Source organism: Sciurus vulgaris (genome assembly GCF_902686455.1).
Source record: "Sciurus vulgaris genome assembly, chromosome: 5".
Taxonomy (NCBI): domain Eukaryota; kingdom Metazoa; phylum Chordata; class Mammalia; order Rodentia; family Sciuridae; genus Sciurus; species Sciurus vulgaris.
In genome coordinates this window covers 35,848,960-35,870,664 of record NC_136465.1, presented here as the reverse complement: position 1 = coordinate 35,870,664, position 21,705 = coordinate 35,848,960, and the positions used below count along the sequence as shown (strand labels likewise).

Below are 21,705 nucleotides of genomic sequence, written 5' to 3'. Positions count from 1 at the left end.
TTTCTAAAATAAATATTTACATTTGTATATTTAATTCACTTTAAGAAATGATTGACAAAATTTAGTGCATTTATTTCAAAGGGAAATTTTATAGCATTATCTTAAATAAAAAAGTCAGCACCTTTTCTTACAAATAGAAGTCAACAAGAATACATGGAGTAAAATGTAAAAAAAAAAATTATTAAATTCTGGATAGAAACTTTTGCCAGCAAATTTCTCTTTATTCATGAAAGAAATGTTAAAGACAGGTGTCAGAGATATTATAAAATCTACTGAAACCTTCCAAATGACATAATCAGACCAACAGGATGAGAACTCAAAACTGAATAAATTTCCCATTTTGTCATCCAACATTACTTATTATCCTGTCCATGTAACACTTGTAAATTCTTAAATCCTAGGAGAAAAAAAGGCATCACAGTACAGTGGGAGAAAATTCTGTATTCAAAATAAGGAGACTTGGATTATAGTCTGTCTTTTAAATATTTACTGGCCTAAGGAAGGAATGAGTCACTGATTCCCTAAGATATTTCTTTTTAAAAATTGTGGACAATAATATTTGTCTATTCAGTTGTTATAAGAAATAATGACAGCCGGGTGTGACAGTGCATGCCTGCAATCCCAGTGGCTGGGGAGACTGAGGCAGGAGGATCATGAAATCAAGCCAGCCTCAGCAAAACCGAGGTGCTAAACAACAAAGTAAGATTTGGTCTAAATAAAATTCAAAATAGGGCTAGGAATGTGGCTCAGTGGTAGAGTGCCTCCGAGTTTGATCCCCAGTAGACCCCACTCCTGCACCAAAATAAAGGAAGTGACAGCAGCTAAAATTAACTAAGCACTTACATTTTACAAGGCGCTTTGGTTATTTTGTTAAATATTCCCAAAAGCTGTACTATTATTAACCCTGCTTATATTGGTGAGAAAAATCAGATTTATGGAAGTTAAGTACCCAGCTCAAAATTACAGAGCAAATGACAGAGATGGGATACATACTCATATCTTGATACTTTGAGAGTTGGTACTTATAAATAGCAGTCTAAAAATATATTGCAATGTAATATGCAAATTTGACATTATATTTTGTCATGAGATTGTGAGATCATTGTAGTAAAGATTATGTCTTACTCATCTTTGTGAACTTGGTATGTAAGAGATGGACTTGGTAAGAGTTAAGTTTCATGGAATTATCTTGTGCTATCAGAAATAATTAAAAGGAGATATATGTGAAAAACAAACAAAAAATCTGAAAGGTGCAAAATAACTTGTATCATTTCTTCTCAGAACCAGAAGCCTCATATTCCAGAAACTATATATAGGGATCATCCATGTAGTTGTGGATCTCCTCCTATCACCCTAGAAATAGACAATATATGCAAGGGTTTCTCCCCTTGGGGACAGGGGAGGTTTACTCAAAGTGATAAAGCAGAGGAAACACTCCTCAGTGAAGGGAGGCAGAAAGCAAGAGCCTATGCCTAAGGGTTAGGGTGAAAAGAAAATCCCAGAACAGTCAGCCTACCTCATGCCACACTCACTGAGAAAGCCACCCTGAGAGGAGTATTAGCTTCCCCTTGGGAAAGCAGAATAAGAAGACAGTATGAAGTCTAACAGGTAAAGACTGGAAGCTCCAAGCATTAAGAACACCTAATAGTTTTTCAGAAAACACCTTGGTATTGGGGCTGGGGATGTGGCTCAGTGGTAGAGCAATTTCCTGGCATGTGTAAGGCCTTGGGTTTGATCCCCAGCACGGCAAAAAAAGAAAATAAAAAAATAATAATCTTAGTATCATGCATAAATGAGTCTTGCTAAAAATATAATTTTTCTTAGATTTACTGTATAATATGTGCTTAAGACACACAATGGTAGGGTCTCAAAGTAATATTCTTTCCATTTTTAGGTCCAACTCAGTAATAGAAATTGCTATGCTGACCTCTTTGGTGATCAAATGCAGAATTGACCTTTACCTCCAAGTAGCTTTTGAAATACTAGAAGCACACACACACACAAACACATACACACGCGCACACACATGCACTTTTTAAAACTTTTTCTTCAAAATAGATTAATAGAATACTCATGAATGATTGAAAAGAATTCAAAAATAACTTTTTCTTTAATACTTTTTAAAAACGTTTTCTGTATATACTGTATAAATAAATTTTTTAAAGTACATGTGTATATTATCTGAAATTCCAAGAAAAGAATAGAGACTATAAATTCTGTTGCAATTTTAGATTTAGTTACCCAAAATTTCCGAATTACCATTTCTTTCCAGTTCTAGATAACTATAACAAAGAGTTCTAGCTAAGTCCAAAGGAAACTGATGAATATCTTAGCTATTTTCCTAAGACACATGAGATATTTGTCTTTTTATATCATAATATATTGGTTTCAACATTTCTGAAAATTAGTTTTTTGAGTTATATTTAGGTTTATGTAGTAAGATTTAAAATTTGTTCCTATGTCAGTATTTGTCCAAATGCATAATCCCAATTATTATTTAGGTCTTAGTAGAAAAACCCTTCTCTAATGCTCAGACTCAATAAGTTCTGTATTATACTTTCCTACATCCCCTTTGTAAATAGTCTCTATGATTGTAATTAATTGCTCAGGGTTTCTTTTCTCCAAAAATTAGAATTTCTAAGACAGCAAGGGCTATATTATCTTTTTCACTATTGTATCTATTATAGTGTCTGACTCAGTGTTAACTCAATAAATGTAAGTACTCAAAAAATGGTCACTTTCCTTTCTGATAAGGGTTGGTTATATCATTAAAGACACCAAAGAAGAAACTATGGAATCAAACTTTAACGGAAGAAGTACAGGCAAGCAGTCTATAGCATACATTTAAAAATGGTGTAAGAACAATAAACATTCAAACATATAAATATGTGAATTTTATGTGATGTGTTACAGTATTAGGACAAGACCTTTGTGTGAATATGAAGTCAATGTAACTTCAACATTGTATGCTAAATTCATTCAAAATTCCTAGCAATCTATCAAGTCTTTTTTTAACCTTATATTTGCTAGCTACTTTTCTTTCCACTATTCTGTATGTAGATATTTCTCTCTGAACACACGGCTTTCAGTACCACTAATGCAAAAGCAAATGACATATGCAACACCAATTAAATATTTATGCCATGTAGCACTGAAATGGTAAATATTGTATTATGCTTTCTACTTGTCATTAGTCAGGAGACGATGCTACATTCTCTAAAAATGATAGCCTAAAACAGAGAAACACATCACTGTGTTTCACAGACAAGATATTTATGTCTAGAATGAACTGGAGTTGAGCTGAAATAAAGGTGTTTCTTACGGTTACTGTCTTTGACTATTTTTCAAGTCATGAAGATGCCTATATTTAAATTTAAAAAGTCTGTTTAAATGTAGTATTTTTCACATGTTATTTACTTTAGTTGACCTCACACCAAGCTAAGAGTACAATAAATTGTTTTTCATGGGGAAAAGAGCATATATTCCATACTTGTGTAATTTCTTGAATTTAATATGATTTTTTCATGTATACTAATAAACAATAGGATAGATTCAAAACTAAATATTTTGTCCTATGCTAATAAAAAACTGCAAATATTTATAAGGTCAAAAGATTGAGTGCAAATATTAGCTTCTTCCACTTAAAGTTCAATTCGGAAGACGGTGATATGATATAGAGATTCAACTATAGAACAAACTGAATTTTTAATCTCTAAGTCTTTTCTAGGTTTTTAAATGATATATAAGACTCAGAAAAGTAATATTTTCTATAAATTAAGAGAGTTCATACTAACAGTATGGATAGTGCAAACATGTCAAGATAGCTAAAATTTTCAGTGGTGCTGAAGGAATTTATAAATATGAAGGCAGAATTCACCCCTACAAAGTATTGTTCTTAATAAGGAAAATAAATGCAACTAGAAGTGGGTTTTTACTAGATTTTCTCCATTTTGGATTCTTAGATTCAGAGTGCTATAACAGTATGCCTTCTCAAATTACTATTTTCCTCCTCTCCTGGAGGTAAGCTGTTTTGTTCTAAGCCTTCATTCTCCATTTTATCAGGTTTAAATAGCGCCTATAATTCATGTGCACAAAGATAAAATAAAATATTGATATTCTGATTCAAAATTTTAGGTTTATAATTTTCCATCCTCTGAAATACAGGTAACACATTTTTCCTACAATGTGATGAAATCACATTAGTATTAAAAGCTACCATTCCATCTCAGATAAAATGCATTTTCTGAATGTAATGCACCTAAGAGTTAAGGGAAGACACTATAGTGAAAAATGGTATGTAATTCATTGCTTGGTTGTGTTCTATAACCTAATAAAACAGCACTTTCATTACAAAGACATGTCCAAAAAGAAAAAAGAATGTCACAACACATTTTATTTTGCCATATATATTTAAATGGTTGATTTTTCATGAAGCATAAAGGGCTGGCATATGTTTTCATCTGACCCTGAGTTGCATATATATAGCTAGTACCATAATCAATTTCAAGGTACACAGAGAGGTAAAAATGTTCATAAAATGCAAATATAGACTCAGAAGTAGCAGAGATAACGGCTAAGGAATCATAACTGCAATGAACCTGGATTCGACAGGTTATGTTTTGATAGATCTAGGGAGTGCTTATGTTGTTAAACAGCCTTTTTAGCAGACATATGACAACATCTATTTTAGGAATCAGTTGGTAGCAGCTGTTCAAAGGAAATAAATAACTACATATGTATCTTTTAAATGAAAAGGAATATTGAAAATTTGAGTCATTCGTTGGTTAGCAGCATGTGTCAGAAGCTCATAAGAAAAACAATGCTGAGTTATTTCTAGTCATTGGGAGATAACTTAACAAACCATTTCCTTAAAAAAAATCAGATTTATGTGGAAGGATTGTTGTGGGGTGAGGGTGGGGGGAAGCCACTGGAGTGTTAGAAATGGGAAGTGACAAAGAATACAGGGTTGCTTTTTTCTAGAGGTGATGAAAATAGTCTAAAATTGACTGAAACAATAGTTGCAAAACTCTATGAATATACTAACCACCATTGTATTTTATACTTTAAATAGAGGAACAGATACAGTATGTAAATTGTATCTCAATAAAGTCGTACTTAAAAAAAAAACAAACCTTTGATGTCAAATGTCAAATGAAGTATTGGTTGGAAAAAAACAGTCAAAAATCCAAGAAAATAAACTGAGTAACTATGCTAGCATAATAGAGTCTGATGAGATTTTTGTCTTCTTTAGTGTTCCTTGAATTTAAAGAACATGTGCAAATACCTTTGGTATTCTCTGCAAGGGGAAATACTTTGAACTTTCATAGTCTGTCTAGCAGTATATGGAAATATTCATGGAGTAAAATATCCATAATAGTGTTCTTGGAAGTCTGACTTGAGTGACTTGTCATGGATTTAAGTGGTATAATTCAGATATTTATTTGGATTTGATTTTAATAGTGATTTAGCAATGTTTATGTTTTGTGATGTGATTTCTGTACATTTTTTTCTATTAAAATTTCAGGTTATTTTCCACTTCCCTCACCCAAAAAAACAGAAAGTCTCTGTGTGGAAATAACAATGATCAAGATCCTCCTCCTGCCCGCCCCCCCCACAAGTCACTGCATATCCGTGAACAGAAGCAGAAATAATGGCAGGTAACAGTTTTTGGTGAACAACTGTTAGTTATTGCTCTTTTGTATTTACTAATTTTAGAGTGGAAAAAAAAAAGAAGAAGAATGAATATATTAGGGGCCAGAAAAGTGGGATAGGTGTTTTCTATTTATTTATTTATTTATTTTTCTGAGAGGTCTGTATCAGTATCATTGAACATAACATTTATGGTTAGGAATCAGTGGAATTTTCATTGTGCAAAGGCCCACCAACTTACAGGTAATTCATTAAAGCAGAATTTTAATTATGAGCTTAGTAGTCAAAATCATAATGTATCTGCTGAAAAGAAGTCTGCCATATGTACATTTAATTTTTTAAATTGGGATATGCAAAATCACAACATATCTATTCTATTATGTATCAGGAGTAAAATATCAGTTAAAGTTGCTAAATTCATCTTACTCCTTAATCCTAACAGGGCCTTACGACCTCATACTTAAACCTGACTTTCTAACAGGTTGTCTAGAATGCACAGTGCAAAGAGTAGCCTCCAGCCAGATGTGGATGTCTGAACTTATATTACTTAAAAATTAAATAAAAACTTTAGTTCCTTAAATTCACAAGTCAAATTTCAGGTGCTCAGGAGCCATGTATGTCTAGAGGCTAATGAAACAGACAGTGTGGAAACACTATGTCATCATCAGATGGAACATCTCAGAACATCTCGGCACTGGCCGAGACCTTACTACTCAAAGTGTGTTCTAAGGACCACAATGGTGTTATCTGGGGACATTTTGGAAGTAGAGAATCTCAGTTCTCTTTTTAGATCTGCCAAATCAGAATATGCATTTTAACAAGATCGCCAGGTGGTTCCAGGCGCAATAAAGGGTGAAAAGAACAAGTCTGAACTTCTTTCATCAAATTACTTGTTCTGGAATGCCCCTAAAGCAATCTTTTAAAAACATAAATATGATTCTTTCTTGCTTCAGTGCTTAAATTTCTTCAATTTCTTCTGTTTTCAGTTCTTCAAAAATCTCATGGAGGCAGTTCTTGTACAAGGGGGTCCTTCATAGTTTCTAGTCCTGTTTCCTTCATTGTTAGTTGTGTGACTTTAGGCACAGCACCTCTCTAAGCAATGGATTTGCTATTTGTTAAATAGAGATGGTTGTGAAAACAAAATGAGGTAATTTATATACAGCTTCAAACTTGGTGCCCTAGCACACTGAGCACTCCTTAAGCACCAGTGTGGATAGTTCACATTTTTCCTTTGCTGTTCCTCATACAACCTCTCCTTATGGACCTATCACTAACCCTTCCAGCATCAGGCCAATGCCCTCTGACTTTCATGCTCCAGTTCAGCATCAACTACTGAATCAAGGCTTCCCCTACATTTTCAGCCAAAGGTAGATATTTTTCTTCATTTTTCTTTTTGCTTATCAAGCTGCTGTGAATCATGTATGATTCAAAGTGTGTTTACATGCATGTCTCTAACTCTGACTATCAGTTTCTAGAATGAAGAGCTAATTTGGACCTCTAATGCCTATCGGAGTACTCAGGAAATGTTAACTTAGAACTGGCTATGGAGAGGCTGGGGATCAACGTAGCCCAGGTATGTGTGAGGCCTTGGGCTCTACCCTAGCACCAAAAACAAAAAGGTTACCAAAAAACCATGGAGGTACTAGAATAAAATTTAAGTGCATTTAAAAATGATGTAGATTAAATAAGGACTTTATAGGTATGGTATGAAAGCCAGAAATTGTAAAGGAAAAAAAAAAGAGAGATATATCTGACTTTAAAAAATTTTGTATGGAGGAGGGAAATATGACTGTGACTACTATAATAATAACTTGGAAAAATACATAGCATATATGACAAAGGATTTATATGCTTAAAAAAATAAGCACTTTTGCAAATCAAAAACAATACAGGCTGGGTGCAGGGGTACATGGCTGTAAACCCAGAGGCTCAGGAGGCTGAGACAGGAGGATCTCAAGTTCAAAGCCAGCCTCAGCAATTTAGTGAGGCCCTGAACAACTTAATGAGACCCTGTCTCAAAATAAAATATATTGGGCTGGAGTTGTGGCTCAGTGGTAAAGTGCTTGCTCAGCAGGTATGAGGCACTAGGTTCAATTCCAAGCACCGAATATAAATAAATTAAAGGGTACTATGTCCATCTACAATAAAAATATTTAAAGAAATAAAACACTTAAAAAAATAAAATATATTAAAAAACAGCCTGGGGATGTAGCGCAGTGGTTAAGCACCCTGGGTTCAATCTCTGGCACAAAAATAAATAATAAATAATAAATAAAAAAAGAATATAGAAAAACTCCAATAGCAAAATAGAGGCTTATTTATACACAAAAAGAAATATAAATGTTCAATAAATAAAAGATGTTCAACACTACTAAAAATAAACTTAAACAACAATGAAATGTTTCAACTGAAGAGACTGGCAAAGATTAAAAATATTGATAATAAAATATGTAGATATGGATGATAACTACCATTACAATAGGGGATTATGTAAACTGAGAATATCATTACCATGGTTTGTAAAATTTAAAACATAACCTAAATTTTGGCATAACAAATTTCTTTCAAAGAATTTATAGTGATAAAAATTTGATAAAATGAACATGCATGCATACACAAAAACATACACAGTTACATGAATAAAAGAAATAGTCACTGAATTTTTGGGTATTGGTTAATTAAAAATTAGTCACTAAGTAAAATTACACAGGTGATATATAATGAATGGTAAGTCAGAAAAGCTTGCTATAAATGCACTTTAAAATAGGAACCCCCCGCTGTATACATGCAAGGAGAACATCTGAAAGGGTATATAACAAAGTTAACTGTGGTTTCCTATGCACTATGGGATTGCAATTAATTTTTACTTTCTTTTTTGGAGCTTTCTGTATTCTCTGAAATTTTGATAGGAATATAGAAAAACAAACAGCAAAGCCTGTCTACTTCCCTCCCAATCTTCTCTCTTTCAGAAGCTATGTATTTTGTCCATACTGAAATAACTTCACCTTACAGAAAAGACAGGTTATAGCTATATGTTCATTATCATTATCAAACTGGAAGGTGAGAAAGAAAATTCTAGGATAGAAAGAATTCCTCAAGCTTCAAAATAAACTTATTACTTAGGCTTTTGCTTTATACTAATAGTCAATGCAGGAGAAGGGGGCATCTGAGGGAATGGCTGCATCCCTGTTAAAGGCAGTGAAGTCAATCTGATGATGACATTGGTCTCCCCATTGATCCTGGGGTTTATCAGACAATCTAGTTGGATGGGCAAGTGTCCCTTTTCTCCCTCTTTGCTTTATATGTACACTTAATAGACATGGACAACCTTCTCTGAGAGAAGCATTCTATTTTTTTTTTTTCCCAAGGGCAAAGGCAACATTTTTAATCAAAAAAGATTTATAAGGGCTGGGAATGTAGCTCAGTAGAAGAGCGCTTGCATAGCATGTGTGAGGCCTTGGGTTCCATCCCCAGGACTTAAATAAATAAATAAATAAAATTGATGATTAAATTCTTTATTCTTTATCTGATTAAAAAAATAACTCTTTTAGTATGTTAATCATTTAAATACAGGAAAGCCAATGAAAATTCTGTAACTGTGGTTAGTTAAAGCAATAAAACTATGAGATAATTTTCTGATAATGAAAGTATTATTTTCAGATAACACTGGGATTGCATCTCCTTCCTTCCTAACACAATAATTAGATCAAAACAAATGTTCGATAACTAACTATTGAAATGAAATGAGGACATGAATATCTGAACTACATAATTTGCATGTTTCCATGTAGGAAAATATAAAAGTAAAGGGAAAAGGTCATGATAACAGTATTAGTAGGAATAAAGTAGAATGCTAGCAACTAAACAGCAGAATCAGACAATTTGGAATAAAGGAAAATATTGAGTTTTTACTTAGCCAAATAATAGTTATATTCACTAAGGGATCTTTGGAAAGAGTACAGGTCTCATAAGTAACAGTGACAAAAATCCCATGTTAAAATGCTACTTTTCCTCATAGTCACACCACAAAAATAAAGTTAAATGGTATTAAAGTGTAAGTCAAAATATTTAACAACTACAAGGACAGATCCTTTCCTATTAGAAAGAATACTGGACCAGTCAACCTGACAGGATGCAGCCCTACATTGTATCTATCTATCTGTCATGATCCATGTTAAAAGTAAAAATATCCCCTACAAACACACATGGGTAACACATGACACATGCATTTCAGAATCACTTAAAATTCTTTAGACCACACTTCTGACAGGTACAAATAATTTATACAGCTGACTAGAGGAGTTTCTCTTAATGGTCGCAATATTTTCTAGTTGTAAAGTAGAAATTCACCTCTGAGTGCTAACGTTTGTTGCTGTGAAATTCCATATTTATGTTCTGAAGTAGCATAATATTGTTTTACTAGGGTGTGCTCTTGAGTGAGTGTCAACCCCTTTGGTGTCTGGTTTGACCATTTTACTAGAAGGAAGTTAACGTATATTAAAAAACGACAAAGGTTTTATCTTGCTTTCATCTCTGGTGGATGGGTAGAGGCTGTTTTAGATACTGTATGAAATACCCTGATGAAGATAATGAGGATGTCTCCAGGTTCCAGGGAAAGAGTGCTCTGAATCATTAGTGATGTCTTCATGGTCAAAGAATTGGTGATAATAGTATATAACATGTCACATAGCTGCCACCCTGATGCAATTATCTCTAAGGTTCTTTCATGCTCTACAATTCTGTTTTCCATTAACCCTTCTGACTCAAAATGGTTATTTGACTTTTCAAAGTACCTGATTTATAGCTAAGGAGTACTATAGCTATGGTAGACACTGGTTCACTGAAAAAGCATCATACTATTCTATATACAGCTCCTTAAGACTCTTGTTCAGTTAGAGCATTTCATGGGGCAACACAAATTGCTTTGTAAACTTGAGGATGCATCACCAGCTGTTTTCTTGGTGGATAAACCACATAAGATGGCCAGCGATTCGCTCCAGTGGATACCATTAGCATTTCAATGTGGTAGGCCTTTGCCCATATTCAGAAACAGATCAAAATAGGATATGGTGATTTCTGGAATTTAAAAATCAATTTCCAGTATTTAAATCCTACAACAGATGGTGAAATAGTTAAATATAAGGAATATTTACAACTTGTATCAGTCACTTCCCTCATTTGGGTTACTATTAAATGAAACACATGATCAATACTACATCAGAAAAGATGAAAACTCCATATACATGAATGGGGATATAATCCATTCATTGTTTTATAGATGCCCTGTTCTCTGGAGAGTGTTCCTGAGTACAAGATGATGGTCCTGAGTGATGAATTTTACATTTAGATAGCTGAGTTAGCTGAAAGACGTGTAATATCACAAGTAGTGGAGAGCTCCCTATTGAGCACAGATGGAAGGAGATTCCTGCACAGTGTTCATTCCTGTGAGTGCATGAATTATTTTGTGTGCAAGAAATGTCGCAGGGCTATCCATACTTCACAGGGAATAAGCCAATAACATATGTACTCCATAGTTTTGTGTCTAAGATTAGACCTTGCTCTTTATGGAAATGAATCATCTATAAAGCCAGCTTTTCTATTTTCCTACCTCTGCTGAAAATTTGTTAAACCACGGAGATTATATAACCTTATAATATACTTCTTGATAAAAAAATAATACAACCGTACGATGCCCTAATTTATAGACAAAACAATTCTCAAAGCTTGCGCTTACCTATAAAATATGACAGGAGTATTGCCAGGAGCACCGAGACCCCTACAGCACACAGGGCAGTACATTTCCAGCTACAGTACTTTGAAGACTTCTTGAATTTAAAAGCACTTCTTGATAGGGTGTTTCTAGGTAATGGCCGAGTAGGCGGTGAGTAAACGGAGCCAGATGCCATTGTGTATCCTGGGGTTGCAGTACTGAACAGTGGCGTTGTCCCTGTTCCTGTTTTGAATAGGAAATGCCTGTGGAAAAGGAGAATATCATCAGAAGACACAAATATGTTAAGACACAAGAGACAGACACAGTCAGGCACTAGTTCTCCTGTCTCTTGTACACAAGTACTTTGTCTTTTTATCATTTGCCTCATATAATTTAAAAAACAAAAATTAAGGAAATGTCTTAACCAAAAAACCCCAACTCATAAAAATGACAATAATGAAGGAGAGTGATTTTTAATGTATACAGCAGGGTTTTGCATACCAATGATTACTGTCCCTTCAAGTAGACATTTTGAGAGACTATAAAGTTATTCTATAGCTATCATTTCCTGAACACAGGCATTTGGGAACTTCTCTTGATGAATTGCCTTAAGAACATCTTCATAATTCACATAAGAAAACCAGTCTTGTTATGTTTATATATAACTATCATATGAGAATGCTAGGCATGTAAACATGTGTGCATGACTGTGTTGTTGCTCCTCCCCGATTTACTTCCTGAATGTCCATACAAACCTTCTCATCCCAGGCTGCACCTCACTAATTACTTCTATCAAGCTTGGCCATGGGCAGCTACCCGGTCAGTTCTCAAGGGATGTCAGATTATTTTTAGCTTATGTCAAATGTAACCAAGAAGTAAATCTGCTTGGGGCTGGGAATCACAGAATACTTTGTAAAACCGAATCTAAAAAAATTAAGGAGGTTTTCAATCACATGGAGACAAATTTCCTAACGTGCTGGGGGTGTGGCTGAGTGGTGGAGCATTTACCTAGCATGCATGAGGGCCTGGGTTCAATCTCCAGTGCTATCAAAAAAAAAAAAAAAGAATAAAGATTCTTTAAACAGGGTACATAGCTGAATACCTTTATACCTTTCTTTTTAATAGTCATGTACTTATTTTGTTGTGTATTAGAACTGAGAAGCTGCAACACCACTAACACTTAAATTCTGCTTTGCTACTTACTGGTTATCTGTCTTTGGACAAGTTCTTACCTCTCTCTGGTTTGATTTCTTAATCTAAAATGAAGAAAGTATCCACCTCACAGAGTTGTTCTGAGGTTTAAATTAATTAATACTTATTGTAAAGAACTATAAAGTATTTGGAATATATTAATCCTACATAAGTATCTGATGTATAAAAAAGAAACCAAACTTATGATTTCCTTTATATTATCACTTAGGAAAAGCTAAGCAGGTATTTAAGCGACATAAGAGTCAGTCTCCAGGAAACTATTAAGTGAATACTAGTGTAGCTGGTACACAGATAAGGTGAAAGTTATGATTGTTTGCCTTACACAGGTATGTCAGAATGAATTTGGGACTAGAAATCAGAAGATATGGGTTTTAAGTTCTTGTGGTCATTAGGAAGAGGCAATTATTTTTCCATCTGTAAAATGGAGCTTATGATTTATTTATTTTACAGGGTTGTAAACCAGTTAATGCATCTAAAACAGTTATATCAACCACAAAATTGGGACAGACACTAACGATAAATTACAACTTCTACAAATTATACTCATGACTGTATTGTGAAGTCAATTTCCTGCAATGAACAACTCTGTAAAACTGACAGTTTAGAGCCTGAATTAAATAGTATATTAGAAGCAGCATTGTTAAGACTTCCTGCCATATATATTCAGCATGATTTGAGAGTATCATGTCTGGAACCAGAGTATTCAAATCCAGATTTCACCTATAATTAACTGGATGATATTTGGTAAGTTACTCAAATTTTCCATGTGTTGGTTTTATATCTGTGAAGTGGACATGATAAACAGCACCTATTTTATAGACTTTTTATGAGCATTAAATGAGGTAGCACATGGACAGTGTTATGTTAGTACACCGTACATTATAAGTGCTTAATAAACATTAGCTATTATTCTGCTCAAATTAATATAGAACTATATTATAAAGACCAAACATTATAATTTGAAGATTTTACATCTCATTTCAAAATGTAACATTATAAAAACCAGCATGTACGAAATGAATTCCCAGGTTTACAAATTTGATACTGCTACTACCATACGCTGCATTACTGTGGATGAGAAGATGGGCTGTTATCAGGCAGAGAAGTAACCTGATCACTTATCAGCCATCAGCAAACTTCTGTAAAGGACCAAGAGTAAACATTTTGGGCTGTTCGGGCCATATCACTGAACTCTGTACCAAATGCATAAATGATTGAATGTGGCTCTGCTTTAATAAAACTTTATTTATGGGCAGCAAAAATTTAATTTTATAGAATTTTACTATGTCATAAAATATTCTTCTTTTTCCCTGCATGTTGTCAATTATTTAAAGATGTTAAAAAATTCTTGGCTCATAAGCAGTACAAAAATAGGTACAGGGCTGGATGTGGCCTGTCAGCTACAGATGGACTCCCGGATTTAAATTCTCCTTTTTTTTTTTTTTGAGGATTACACAAGTAGAATAAGCAAGATCAGCAGCCCAAAGTCACAACTATTCCTTCAATGACATTGGAGAGGATTTATAAAAACAACAGCAACAATACATGCACATACAAACAGCACAAAGGATGTATAAGAACTCATCTTGGAGAAGGTAGGACAGATACATATAATTGGACAGAGATCCTCTGGTCATCCTCTTGGAAATCTCACTGTAAGAAGTCCTGGCAAATGCTAGAGGACACTGAATGATCACCTTTGCCAAGGGTAGGAAAGGATTGATATTTCCCATGATTGTGGAACAACTGGCTTACTCAGCCTGCAGCTGAGGGCTTTAGCATCCCCTCCATTTTGGATGATGGTTTAGCTAATGACATCAGCTAGCTGTCCATCTGCCCCTTCACCAATGACAATAATGATAACCGCCAATTCCTGTGCACTTACTAAGGGCCATACCCTGCTTATTTTTTCATTACATATCCACTGTAGTGCAAGGTGAAGGACAAAATAACTTGTTAATATTGCCGTCCTTCATCCTCCAAGTTCTATCTCTGATTCAACTACCTACCACCCAATCCAACTTGTCTCCTTTACTCTTCATCATATCACCATGTGTATTTTCTTCAAAGTATCTTCTATAATTATTATCTTATTTGTCTACTTGTGCAGTAGGTTAAATCTTTGAAATACTCTTTAGTGTGTTTTTTTCCACCAGAAATATTTTCCCTCTTCCCATGTTTACTGTGCTTCACCCTTCTCAATTCCAGCAAGTGTTTTATTTCATTAACTCCAAAAGAGATGAAATAAAATGAAAAGTAGAAATAGCCCAAGTCTCTATTGGTTTTTTTAAAGCCCAGACTATTGGGTGAAATGGAGTGAACTGGAGTATAACTAGAATGTCTGGGAGAAAAACAGTGTGAGCAAAAAAAGAGGTTTCCTTCTTGAGGAGGAGAATATCTTCAGGCAGGAAAAAGGCAAAGAGCAATGAGAGCAGAGGGGGAGGGTTCAACAGGGCCCAGGGAGAAAGGCCTGCCTCTGATTGATGGCAGCATGCTGGGGTGGATAGCAAGACTCCAAAGGAGGCTGAGGCTTTTTAGACTACTTCCATGCCATGTTTGGGGTGCGGGGGGCGGAAGCGAGTATATGCAAGAGAGTGCAAGTACACAGAGAGAGCTACCCAATGAAGCTATGCATATAGAAACAAGCAATATTGAGTAGCAACAGGCATACAGACCTACGACCAAAGACAGATACATCCTTGCTGTAGTCTTTAATACCATAGCACATTCTGGGGAAAGCAGAAATAGAGAGGATATGAGATATACCCAAAATGTCTGAAAGAAACAGACTTTAGAAAATCAAGAGTCTTCTTAGACTAGAAAACTATCCCATTTTATTAAGGACTAGGAAAGAGAAACCAAAGGCAATGGTTGAAAGCAGAGGAATTCACTATATTCCAGGGACAAAATCTCTTCTCCTGGTTTCCTTGGTTGAGTCCTGGTTGAGTCTCTACTTGACTCTTCTAGGGTGCATGAGGGTGAGGGGGAGCTGAGAGTGCCTTATATCTCAGATAGAAAAACGAGGAGATGACAGAACCCCAGGGAGAAACTGAGGCTTAGAGTATGTAGGTGATGTAGTTGTGAGGGCCTCACTGAGATTCCTATGCTTCTGCATAACTTGCAAAGGAGCCAAATTACTTCTATGGTTTCCAGAATAGTACCAGAAGGAACCTCACAGACAGGAATGAAGACTAGCTCAGCAGTAATTCATGGATTGAGAACAAAGGGATAGACAGCGTGAAAACTCAGTGTCTTGGTGGAAAAGACTCAAGCACCAGATACTTCCTGTTGTGCTCAGGGCATCATGGAAGGGTTTGGGTAGGGGAGGGAGGGACCTAAAATAGCTAAGGGAAAGTTTCTAGGAATGAGGACTTCAAATAAAATATAAACAGAACTATGGAAAACTAAAGTGGTAATTCTAGCCTGTTAAGTTGATGGACTAAGAATGATATGCCCAATACACAAGTCTAATGTTTGTCTTCTCTACTACAATGTCAGTTTCACCTCTATATTCCCAGGACTGAAAAAGTTCCTAGCATATGCTAGTGGCTCAATACATATGTGTAAAATAAAATGGTAGCCATGATGTAGATGAAGGATATGAGTTTCAGAAAAATAAAGTATGTTAGCCAAGAAGTTATAGCTAATAAATAAACAAAATCATAAAATATGTAAGATGTAAATAAACTGGAAGTTATAGGGACCCAAAATGAGAAGCATTCCTGGAAAATGTTATGCTTTATTCAAAGTTAAGTTTAAGTAATTTCTTAAAGAGAATGGGATTTGAATTTGAGCCTGTAAAACCCTAACGTTTATGATCTTAGCTTCAACACTAAAACAAGAATGTCTACAACGTGCAGGACATGAGCTTGATAGATGCTATCTTTAAATTAGATAGCTATGTTTTAATTTCCATACACACTGGGACTGGTGATCTTGGCAGGTTGCAAAGTATCAAATTATTATTTTTCTTAAAAGAAAATACAACTCTGAGATATTGAAAACATAGATGTAGGAGCTGTGGATGTGGTTCAGTGGAAGAGCATGTGCTTAGCATGAGTCAAGGTCCTGTGTTCAATGCCCGGCACCAAAATCAAGCAAACAAACAAAAAAAGATATGATGTACCAAAATATATTATTCATCAATGTTAGGAGAAATGAAAAGCTCTCTACCTGAAAGAATCTCTAATTTATTTAATATATAAATTTACTTTTGTTGTTGCAAGAAAAAACAGGGTATGATAGTATTTTTTGCCACTATTTTAAATCTCAGGAATACATTTCCTTCTTCTCTGTCTCAATGACCACCCGTATCAGGAGAGCTTTAGATAAAGGACTGGGAAATATAGGACATAATAAATACAGAAATATTATAAAACATTGAAAGAAAAGCCAGATCACCAGTGCTTTATAATTTAAAATCATTAGCCTTTAAGATTTTGAGATGGTTTCCTACTGTGTAAGTAAAGAAAGAATTAGTAAAGAGTGTTTAAATTGGTGCATTTTGAAACTGTTTACAAATGGTGTCCTTTGAGCAAGGACTGATTCCTTCAGGGAAAAACAGGCCTCAAAATAGATAGGTACAATATACGTGTACAAAGATCTTGGGCATAGTAGGAAAGGGCTATGTCAACTTATTTTCTATGGCGGAGAACATGTGGTTTCAGATTTGGTAGAACTGTGTGAGTTATAGGGGTTTCAGACAGGACGCCATCTTTCAAAGGCCAACAAGTCCTTTCTACTGAAATATATAAAATAAAAACACTGATGAAGTGTATTCTGTGATTAATAAATGTCTTTATGTCCAGGTCTCCTTTTTACCTGTTTCAAGGTCCAACCATAATTATTCCTTTATGTTTAGAACCCCACCAATATTTAATAAATGAACAAATTAATTATTGAAATTCAGCTATGTGAGGCATATACAATGACTATCCACATGAGAAAATTGTTTTGTCACCTAATTCTCTATAAGTCACCTATTTCTGCGTGTCATTAGTCTCTCCTCATCCTATGACTCTTTGCCAGGTCACACAGCTTTGAGAGTATGCTTCCTACATATAAAACATTCTGCAAAATTACTATCAAAAACATACGGTTTTTGACCTGGCATCCGCATGAGGTTTGGAGAATAAAGGCAGAAATTTTCTTTACTCCTCAGACCATATTTGGGAATGAAAAAAAAAAGTGAATCCTGTGAGAATATTCCCCATTGTATTCAGCAATAAAGCAGCAGCAGCAGCTTCTTTTTAACACAGAGCACACCGGAGCCGGCTGATTTTTGTTCTGATGTTTCTAATGATGCCCTGCGTGACGCCTGCCTCCAGTTCCTCAGCTATTTGTGCCACTGTTTTCACTCTGGTGATGAACTAGAGAGGCACACTTGAAGAGAGACTATCAGAGACGGAGAAGAGGAAAATCAATTTCAAAGCCCCAAAGACAGCTGGTGCAGAAGGTCACTGAACACTAACAGTTGCTTTGTGGCTTTGGAATCTGGAGGGGGATTCTATTTAACAACAACAACAAGACTGAGCTCGGGAACTGCACCGCAGCGTTAACTTGCACAGCCAGGCAGCTGCGGGCGTGGAAATGGCAAGGGTTACTCCATACTAAGCACAATTAATACTTGCTCTTTTGTCTTTGTAAGCTGAATGATCTGTTTCTTTGCTGATCTGCTTTCTGACCAACCGTTTTATTTCAGCTTCCAACCTCTGTTCTAGTTTACAGTTTTAAAGGATTCTCTGATGTATCTTTCTATGGGTCATGTCACAAATTTAAATTTAGTAAGGACAAAGGCTGATTTTCCTCATCTTTTCCTGCTGTCTTCATTCTTGCTTTCTGGGTTGTTGTTTGGTGACTCTGTCCTTTGGGTTCCTAACTGAGGGACTTTTCAATTTCTCTTCTTTCTTGTGTCCTCCCTCTCTCACCCAGGTTCAGCCTGTCAGAGAATCCTGCGTGCTTTCCTTGATAGCATTTCTTTTCTTTCTTTCCTTTTTTGCTAAGGTAAATAAGTTCTATGTTCTTATACCTCAGCTTCCTTCTTTCAATCTATTTGTTGAAGGCACAGAAGAGGCAAAAGTAACATTTTCATTTCAAATGTTCTTCTATCTACCCTCAAATGAAATGTCATGTTTTTTGTTTATTTTTGTTTTGGTTTTATTTTTGCTTTGGTATTGGGGATTGAACTCAGGGGTGCTTTACCACTGTCCCACATTGCTGGTCATTTTAAAACCCCAGTCATTTAAAAAAAATTTCATTTTGAGACAGGGTCTTATTAAATTGTTGAGGCTGGCCTTGAACTTGTGATCCTCCTGCCTCAGCCTCTGCAGTTGCTAGGATTACAGCTGTGCTCTACTATGCCTGGCCTGAAATGTTAAGTTTTAAATATAGGACCTGCATAGTATACCAAGTTACTTCCATACGTTTAGTCATCATTTCTGTTTACTCATATCTCAGGCATAAAGTTGCATCTTATAAATATATTTTGCTTTTTTTAACCCTGTCTCTTAGCAGGTATGCTTTGTTCACTTTTCACTGATTTTTGTCTTTCAAAGTCATAATCACAGAAATTACCAGCATAAGATTTTTAGGGGGAAGATAAATTATTTGGAGTAGATTTAAATGTCCTTCAGTATTATGTCATATATCAATATGATAATGCTTATTTAAGGAGATCCTACTATTAAATACAAAATTTAATAAGTGATAAGCTTATACATGTCAATAGAATAAATGGGTTAATAATAGTCTTTTTGTTCATGGGATTAATATAATCACATTATTCTTCTAATGTCAAATAAATGGTATAATAAGTTAGAAATTATAGGGACCCCAAATGAAAAGTATCCCTGTAAAATGTGTAACAGCATTATTCAAAGTGATTAGGGCAGAAAATAAAACTCAAAGTATGTAACTACTGAATGAAATTTTAATTAGACTAACTTCATAAGTGGTTATCTTCATAGATAATAGTTTATTTTCTTCAGTGTTTTATATGGCATTAAAAACCTTTTTGCAGATTAACAAAGCAAATGATTAGAATATGAAGAGTATAGCAGTTGTTGCTCAGATCCTGTCCTTTAGGCACAATTGAAAGCTTTGTTAGTGACACAGACACCTGGGAAGATATTTCTGTTTCATATCGCATCTATTATATCATACAGGGAGAAAGCACTACTGCAAGGAAATACTGACATTTTCTTTCTCTTCCTAGATTTTTTTGTTGGACAAAGGGCTTAATTTACACTAAACCAAATGTGAACTGTTTCAATAAAATGTGCTGAAGTCCTGCTTTCTATTGAGGTTTGTAGGCAAATCAATAAAAAAGTACCTAGAATACAGATTGCTTTCTTCAAATTAGATGCTCTGATTTCAAAGACAATTTGCCAGTGAGAAGAATGATTGACTAGATTTGACCAAATTTACAAACTTTTCAATATCCAAAGTTTTCATTTAAGAGGTAAGAAAATTTTAAGGTATAGGTCTTTTTTTTTCCTTCCAGCAAAATATAACTTTCTGGATTTAAGAGGCTTATTAAAGGTTTCACAAGATTTCCTCAACATCAAACGACTTTTCCAAAATGACATTTTCAGATCTAAAGCAAATGAATCCCATACTTGTGGATTAAATTTACCTGGAAATATACGAAGGCTAAAATTAAGCACCGAGTTAAATATAGTTTTAGTCACTTGATGTCAAAACAATGAATAGTTTGCTCTGAGTGCATTTTAAAATACTTAATGAGAACTGTTAAAATGTATGACATTTAATTGTTACTGTTACCTTCCATATTGCCTATTATCACTCATTTAATTACTTGTAGTATTAACTTGAGAGTATATTTATTAAATAATGCAGAAAGAAAATCAGCCCCAAATATTTGTCAGTAAGTATTTGAAAGAAATGATGTCCCTATATTATCTATCATGCAAGCATCTTGCACACTTAAAACCTGTGCTTATCAGTCTATAGAACTTTCACTGTCGAATTCTGAATTTTAGGTTCCAAAGACAATTGGATTATCTGTCAAATGTATCTTTAGCAACATGTTTATAACTAATTAAAAGGCCAAAAAAGCAGTCTAAATTACTGCTTTACATAACAATGAAAAGAAATACAAGATTTATTGCAGTTATTAAAGAGAAATCTAAAAAAAGCAAATCCATATGGAAAATTACCCATTCTTATTTAAGTTTTGGTTCCTGTTTGTTTCCAGTACCTTTTGACAACTTATTATCAAAACACCCTGAAACATCTTATAAAATTACTTACTGTGTTTAAATGCTTTGCTATTTGGAAAGAAATATCTATTGGCTGAGGATGTTGGTCCTCAGAAGTTCCGTAAAATTCCTTAGAGATTAAAAAGCTTTCTGTGAAATTTCAGGGACAAACCCATCCACACTAGTACCTACAGAAATTTGCAAAAGGCATTCTGTAGTAATCCATCTTTTACACAAAAACAGTACAGTCAAACAGATTATAGAATCATAAATTGTGGAAGGCTTATGAGGGTTAGGTCACCCATAGGAGCAGAGATTTTTTTAAAGCTTTGTCCTACATGAGAATCACCTGGTGGGCTTGTTAAACTACAGTTAGGTCCGGGTTGGCAGGAATCCCAGCAACTGATGCAGGTCCAGCAACCATACTTTGAGAACCACTGCAGTAGGAATATTGGCACATTAGTTTCTTAACTTCAGTTTAATGCCAAGATTCTCTTTAAGATAGTATAACATATCAGAAAATCAATTCAAAAGACTCCTGCTTAGAAAGTCACTGCTGGTTCCTTCCTTTGAGTGGTCAATTTACAACAAATAGAATTTGTAGAATATTAAGACTCAAACCATCTGACTTCAGAATCAGATGGCTTCAACATTTTTCATTGTTCTTTGTTATCACACTCTGAATTTTTCTACTTTCAACACCTCTCCTTTTTATTCTCTCCCCTCAATTCTCTGACTAGTTAAGTCTTCCTTAAGTTGATCCTTTCTAACGTTCTGGCAACTTTTAAGTATCATGTTTATTGATCCTTTATATCCAAAGGAGACACCAACACCTCTTCTGCTTTGGTTCTTCGTCATTTTCTATAGTATCAATATTTCCATGTGCTTCTAAAATATTTACCAGCAAAGTATCCT

The 21,705-nt window shown here is 34.7% G+C and overlaps 1 protein-coding gene across 13 annotated transcripts in view; it reads right to left on the bottom strand.

Moving 5' to 3' along the window:
- Positions 1-21,705, bottom strand: part of TENM3 (teneurin transmembrane protein 3) — a 1,088,270-nt gene that overhangs the window by 154,814 nt on the left and 911,751 nt on the right. For all 13 annotated transcript variants that reach the window (XM_079141831.1, XM_079141840.1, XM_079141843.1 and 10 more), the window contains one exon: positions 11,384-11,622. In XM_079141831.1, the coding sequence (XP_078997957.1) occupies positions 11,384-11,622 (239 nt within the window). The remainder of the gene's footprint in view (positions 1-11,383; positions 11,623-21,705) is intronic.